Here is a 7537-nt window from a genome sequence, read left to right as displayed (position 1 = left end):
TATCTTTTAAAAACAAACATGCAAAACAACTCACAAGGCACTTCCAGGCACAGAGCGAGGAGAGCAACCCCTCGCTACTATGTTCACATTGGCAATGGAAAAGAAAGGGGGAAGGGGAAAGGCCACAAGTATTTTTAAATCACTATTGGTCAGTCAGTTCCCAGCCTAGCTTTTACTTACGGCATTGCTCTTCTTGCTCATCTTCTGTATTCCTACCTAAGCATACCCAATCCACAGCCTGAAAACAAACAGGTCCATAAGGAGATACCACAATCCACAGCACCTCAGACATACATGCCTTGTTTCAGCCCACAAACAGTTCTCCATGGGCATCACAGCATGTCAGGAGAACATGACTTTTATACAGTCAGTGTCTTCACATCATTAACACCATACACTTAAAAGAGTGTAACTCAGACTTGCTTTAAGTTTAAAACCCAGTTCAAGCCACACTAGGCAACAGTCCCGTCAAAAGAGACCAGATACAGACTTAAAGGGCTGACTTGAGAAGCTACTTCAACAGAGAAACCAAGCCAAATGAGCTCTGGACTAGCAAGCAGCTTTACCACCTGGTCTAAGTGATCAAACAGTGATGACAAACATTGGTGTTGGGTTTTGAAAAAGCAACAGTTGAAGGCTCTCTTTTCTTTCTGCAAGCTCCTCTTGTCCCTTTTTGCATCCAACAGTGATCATAATATCCCTTCTATGTTAGGGTTAAATAGCTTGTAAGTACTTTATACAGTAGCCTCCAGAATTAAAAGCTAGATTTAAAAAGTTTAGTCTAGCTCATTGCTTCTCTCCAGCCAAACCTCAGGCTATTATAGGCACCCAAAAATGATATAAAGCTTATGCACTAGAAAAAATAAAGCTTCCCATGACCTCTATTTCTACAAACTATTCAGTACTCTTTAAGATGAAGGATTAAGTTATTCTGCTCAACCAGCATGCAAGAAGCTTTGTGAGGCTGTTGGGCACTGCACAAGCTGGCCATCTCAACGCACACTTAAAAGACAAGCCATCACTGAAGACAGGGATGGCTCACATCAGTAATTGGTCCCACATTCAGGGGTGATGTTAGGAAAATCCCACACCTTACACTCCTCACAGCTAGTTCTTTGCACAGGTGGGACAAGCCACCTTTCATGAACACAGATGTGAAGTTCAGGCGTTTACAAACTGAAATGGCAGCTACTACTACAACAGCAAGAGAAGCTCAGTGTGTTGATGTTCATCCAACATAACTACAGCATTCTCACATGTAATCAATGACATGCCATTAGCTGCCAAGCAGTCCATGGCACAGAGTAACAAACCATTAGATCTTTCTAAAAGAAACACCATTTCCAAAGTCTGCTTATCCCAAAGCATTGCTGGGATTGCACATACTACCCCTTCAAGGCACTTCTACCACAGCAGATACAGAACAGTCACCTTCTTATAACGTGACACAACATAAAGGAGCCATGTGGCACATTTGCATTTAGCTCCTGTAACACTTAAGCACAACCCCCTAAGACAGGACTTGGGGCCTCAGCTGGACAAAAACTTGTGTTACAGTCCACAAGAGGAAGAGTTGCATTTTCAGGGCCCAGCATGGCCAACACTAGATTTCAAATATTCATCATCAATCATTGGTAGTTAAAGAAAGGTTTTGAAGGCAGCAGTGAAAGCTGTTGACCCACAGCTGTTACAAGCACCTCACAGCTACATCTATCTCTATTTTTGGTAACACCAAGGGTATAGTGAGTTTTTCAAGATCAGCTGATAAAACAACTGGTGACTAAGCGTATCAGATCCTCTCCTACAGACACATACGTCTCCTAATATGGAAGGCTGTAGGGCCACATCTCCTGCCATCACAGTTGCATTTTCATTTACAAAACACTCTTTCAGCTTCCAGTAGGAAGGACCTCACACTACAAGGACACATGCTAGCAGAAGACTCCATTCCCCACAAGCCACCCACTCTATTTTGCAACAAGGCATGGGCCAGCTTTGCAAGGAGAATCCTGCAGCTGAAGTATAGCCCAGTAAAAACCTAATGATAGAACATATTTTGAAAAAACTCTAGGCAAACAATACAAAGCAGTCACCACTGCGTAGTTTGGACAGACTATATAAACACTGCAGTGTTTGCCTGGAGACTAGCAGCTATATAGAACAGGAAGGAGTAGCAGCACTGAGACATGAGCTCCCGGTCCTTTCAGCATGTAGAAAGCCAGTTATCTGAATTGGGCTAGACCCTTTATGCCAGAGATGCTTCTCTCACTATAAACCCACTGCCAGCAGATGGCTGCACATCTGGTTTTGTTGGGAGGCTTATGCAGAGCTACACAGAGCCATACTTCTTCCACCATTCTGTACATCTCACATTCAGACCCGCTCCCAGGCCTGTAGACACGCCAACAACAGTTTGTCAGTCAGGACTGTGTCCTTGGGTCAGTAGTAAGGCCCTAGCTTCTCATAGCCTGAATAGCTGGGCCACTCAGGAAAGAGGCCATAGGAGCACCGAGGACTCCCAAACTGGTCAAAGGCACTGCCAAAGTCAGGGCCCTGAAGTGGACGGAGAGCTTCCTGGGCAGACTTCAGTTCTGATCGTATGATCCTGTAATTTGTGCCCCTGTTGCTGTCCCAGTACACCTTCCCACTGCACTCAAATGAGATGGCAAACTCAACTTTTTCATGGGATTGAATCCCCTCAGGCAAGCTGATGTCAAAGGAAAACGTGTCCCGATCTGACCCCCCATACGTATCCTTGACATACTGGCACGGGTAGTCTATAAAGCTTTTCCAGGTGTCAAATGTCATCCTGATCTTCACTGTCTTTTCAAAAGCAAGGTTCTTCACCTTCACTGTTCCCACAATGGATCGATCTTTTAGCATGCAGTTTTCAAGACAGACACAGTCTGCCTGGAGACGGTTTCTGAAGTCCAGATAGTCCGCAGAGGGCTGAGCAAAATCCAGGACAAAGCTGTCCTTGTCCACTGTTGTCAGGCCCACGATGTTGTCTATCAGCTCAGTAATGTTGAATGGAATATCTAGCGGATCGTCAAACTCTGAGAACACCTTCACCATCGTCAGAGCAAAGCCTCTGCTGTCTGCAAACGACACTCTCTTCTTCACTTTGCTGTGTGTGAAGGAGTTTGCTGCCTCTTCTGGTCCGCTCACCGCAGCCTTGCTACTTAGCTGGATGCAGGGTCGCAATGGCTTGCTTGGCTTTGGAGCAATTTTGCAGGCACACTTCTCTCTCCGCAAGGGTGAGGAGCATAGGTACAGCTGCATCGCCACATCCACAGCCATTGCTTGTTTGTGAGGAAAGTAGTCTAATACTCTGGAAGATAAGAAGGATCAGTTGACGTTAGAAAAGCATTTTAATGACTTTCTCAGACAATTGCCATCCCAAAGAAACCTGCTCTACCACTTACTCCCAACTATCCCAAAGAAACCCGCTTCCATCAACCCCACAAGTCCTGCAGCCTTAAAGGCAGGTACATGCATCGTGTGATCTACAGACACAGTAAGAAACATGCTACAGCAGAAGTGGCAGGACCAAAGCCCCTTGTGCCCTTCAAAACCTCTTCCAATTGCTACAGGGACCATTTGAAGACATATGCAGGCACTGGCCTAATAGGCTAGCAATCACAGGATCCAGAGTGTTCTTGACCCAAAACAAAGCCCATGGCTCAGTCCTTTTAATGTCCACAAAACCAAGATTATCAGATTCCAGTGCTGCATAAAGGCATATTCTTGCTGTGCTCTCCTCTTTCCAGGAGATACTCTAAGGCATCAGTTGTTTTTCTAGGAACAGATAGGACAAGTTTTTCAAAAGCTCCTGTATAAAACTGACCTCACCTTTCAAACCCCCAAATGTCTGGTATTTTCAGAGGCTAAAAAAGCACTCATTTGCATACACACTTTCCTCATCACTGCCTCTAAGAACTGCTCCATCTAAAATGGTTGTAAGACATATTGTAAAGATGGCAACAGCCTGAGAGAGCAGCAGGGTAGAGACTTCACTGACATTACTCCACACCTACAGAGAAGCCTCCTTCTTCCCTTTAGTGCACTTTAAAACAGATACCAGCCCAGATGACCCAGCAGGCTTTCTCTCTTTGAGTTTGCACCTCATGTATTCACAGGCCTTGTGCTCCTGCACCACAGCCTCTCCTCCTCCACTACCCAGTCCATTCTTCCAAGGATGCAGCAATGTCCTGCTCTGTGCACCTAAAATGTGGGAGCTCCTACTTTGGCACCTTCCCAGATGCAGCCCTGGAGTTGCCTCAAAAGCCAGAGACCTCCCAGAACATTGTACCACTCCTGATGTTAAACTGAGGTTAGGCTTAGGTGCTTTTGGCAAAATCCCTCTGGCCTGGCTTTGGATAAACTGCTGGACAGATTTATTGCACACATCCCCCTTAAGTCAACTATCTTGCAGCTGACCTTAAACACAGGTTAACAAAAATCCCCTGTCTGGCTGCAGTCTAGGCTCCAAAGCCGCTCCCACCATGCAGAGCAGGGTAAGACAGTAGTGGTAGAAGGGCAGCTAGCCATGTGACATGGCAGAGCTCCAGCTGACAGAGCCACACACAGCCAGGTCCAGTACTTGGTTCTGCCCCTGTGCCAAGGAAAAGTGAGAGCTACGCTCTCCAATTCAGTGCTTTAACTCCCCACCCTGAAACACCAACAGAACAGCTCTGAGCAGCATCCATTCAGCAAAAGCATCTGTTTACACACATGTGCCCAGGCTGGCTTCCCAACACACCCACCAGATAACTCCTGCGCTGCTGCCTTCAACCTTCCAGCTCAAGGGCAGCAGTACAAGACAGACAGCAGATCCACCTGTCTGCTAACGCTGTTCTGCTTTTCTATACCTGGTTTTGCCAAGTATTCACACACTTCATATAGGTCATTTCCTTCTCTAAATTAATGCAGCATCCACTGCTTCTCTTACTTGGGCCACTTTCATCTGCATTGCATCTTTTCCCAAGGAAATTTATTCAGCTGAATTCCCATAACTGCTGAGAACTCAGGTTTCATAGTAAGCCTTGATTATTCATCTTTTTTTTAGATTAAAGCAATGTGAAATACCCAGCCTGATCTGCATTACTTGGAGATTTTCTCTAAGTTAAGAGCTACAGTAAGAGCTTTTCATACCTTTTATTAGGCTGAACTATGTCCTTTTACAAATTTCTTCAGCTCATCTGATACCTCCAACATCTCTTCACTCAAGAGCCTGCTACTAGCCACAGAGGAAGGGCTTCTGGGTTTGTGCTGGCTGTTTTGAACTTCAGATGCTTTGAGGGTGGGAGCAGGGAAATAGTTTTGAAAGCTCAGAATACAAAGGGAGCTGCAGGAAGCAAGTGGTGCAAGGCTGGCAGCCCCACGAAGGTACAGGGGCATTTTCCCACAGCTTTACCCTCTCCAGTCACTGCTCACTCTTCCCTCCTTCACTTCTAGGAAGGAGAAGCAGGTCAGAGGAAAAGAGTTTATTCACACCTATATTCATAAAACCCCTTAAACTGCATTCCATTCTGCTTCCAGCCCTGCTTTTAAACAGGTAACCTTCTTGCAGAGGGCTCCATGCGCACTAGCAGAGAAGCCAGCGGTTTTCAGACATGACACGTTGCTGGGTGAAGCAGCGCTCGGCCTTTCTGCCCTCTCCTCGTGTCCGGTTCGGGACAGCCGGGACGTTCCGCGGGCACAGCTCAGCCCGCACAGGTATCTCCCCGAGCTTTGGGTCACGCATTAACCCCGCGGCAGCCCGGCCCTTCTGCAAGTGAAAGCAGCGCTGCAAACCTAGCCCTACCGGGGCTCCAGAGCACCCTCGGCGAGCCCGGCAGCGGGATGTCCCGCCGCTCCGGGGCTACGGCTCCCGGATGACCCGAAGGAGCCCAGCATAGCGGGTTCCGCCTCCCAACTCACTAGCAGAACCGCAGCGAGAAGCGCACCCGAGGGGGACTGCGGGCCCACGCCGAAGGGCACGGTGGGCACTCGGAAAGACAAAAGGCAGCACAAGCAGCGGAGAGGGGGACGCGAGCGCCACAGGGCCATACCTGCTGCAGTGCATGAGGCCGGTCCCAGCACCACCAGCACTCCGCAGCCACCGGCGCAGTGTTGGACCCGACGCCTTAAGGCCGCCCGCCCGCACCGCCCGGCCCACGCTGCAGCCAATGAGCGCGCTCCCGGCGCGGCGGGAGACCAATAGGCAACCGGGCGGCCGGCACGCGACGGGTAGGGGGCTGTGGCGGGAGGAGTCGCGGGCCGGGGTGGATGGCCCGTGGGCTCCCGAGGGGCCGGCGCCTCGGGTCAGCGCGGTAGCGCTAGCCGGCGTCCGAGGAATTCTGCTAAAGCAGCCCCCACTGCCTTTCCCCGAGCAGCGCTAGCTTGTTTTGGTTCCGTGTCAGGCCTGGGATGCTCTCAGTCCCTCTCTGTCCTGCTGACAGCACCGTGCCGGCCCTGCCTGTCTATAGAAGGGCAGAGTGGGGCTTTGTGAACTTCGCAGTGCCGGGTTAACAGTTGGACTCGATGATCTTAATTTTTACGATCCATTCTGTGAATCGGTGAACATCCACAAAGCAGCAGATAAGGGCTAAAAGTACAGGAGTCACAAACCCCTTTCTGGGGCACTGGTTTCTTGGCTGAAATGGCCCAGGGTGTTTGGGTGCCCAGGGGCAGGTCGGGAGCAGGGTTACTCACACATCCACGTCTTTTGAGCACAGCTCCAGGCTGTGGGTCTGTGCTGGCACTGGGTAGAAATCTCCAGAGGATATTCCAGCGTCCTCTTTCCACACAATATTTATGGTGTGAAGTGGAAAAAAAGCCAACTTTCTCGTGGAGGTGACTCACGAGAGGAAAAAACACCTGTGGGGTCCAGCTGGCACACAGACCCACCCCACAGGAACCCCTGACTGGGCATATGTGCAAAACTGCAAGGGTGTTTCTGGAACTCTGGAAACATCTGCCAGGTGAGCTGATGCTCTGGCACAGACCCCTACTGCTTTGTGAGGCCACCTGAGCCAAGGGGTCTTCTCAGCTGCCCTACTGCCACCAATTCCTGTCTCTGCTCCCCAGGGCTGCTCCCAAGTCTGCTCCAGTGCAATGCCCGGTTTCCTCAATACTGTGAAAAGTGTTCAGGGGGCTGGCTGCACTGGCAGGGAAGCAGCTTTGGAGACAAATGCAACCTCTGTGGGCAAGCAGTGGAGGCTGTAAAGCCTACTGCAAGGTGGGAATGTTGCATCTACCTTCTCCCTTTGCTAACAGTGGGGTTAATGGCATTTGCCTTTTTGTGCCACATCTGGCCTCTAACTGCTGCGAGTATTGCTGCTTTCTCATCTTTTCCTTTACAGAGCATAAAAGCAGGATTGAAGTGACAACATTTGTTTTCAATTACTTTGTGGAAACACACACAGCTATTGTTAAAGCCAGAGACTTCCTGCTGGAAGTTGCCATTTCATAAACTTGCTACTCTGCAAGCCAAAATGGTTTTGTTGAGGGGAAAAAAAAATCACTTTTTTTTTTGTTTGTTTGTTTGATAAAC

General features: G+C 48.9%; 1 protein-coding gene across 1 annotated transcript; it reads right to left on the bottom strand.

The window, feature by feature from the left end:
• Positions 1-2439: 2439 nt before the first annotated feature.
• On the bottom strand, positions 2440-6067 carry PPP1R3B (protein phosphatase 1 regulatory subunit 3B). The gene is made up of 2 exons (XM_054383194.1): positions 6054-6067; positions 2440-3331 (listed from the first exon to the last, which is right to left on the bottom strand). The coding sequence occupies exons 1-2, from the start codon at positions 6065-6067 to the stop codon at positions 2440-2442; spliced, it is 906 nt and encodes a 301-aa protein (XP_054239169.1).
• Between the last annotated feature and the right edge of the window lie 1470 nt (positions 6068-7537).

The sequence above is a fragment of the Indicator indicator genome, chromosome 8 (genome assembly GCF_027791375.1).
Source record: "Indicator indicator isolate 239-I01 chromosome 8, UM_Iind_1.1, whole genome shotgun sequence".
NCBI lineage: Eukaryota > Metazoa > Chordata > Aves > Piciformes > Indicatoridae > Indicator > Indicator indicator.
This window is presented reverse-complemented; position numbering and strand designations above follow the sequence as displayed.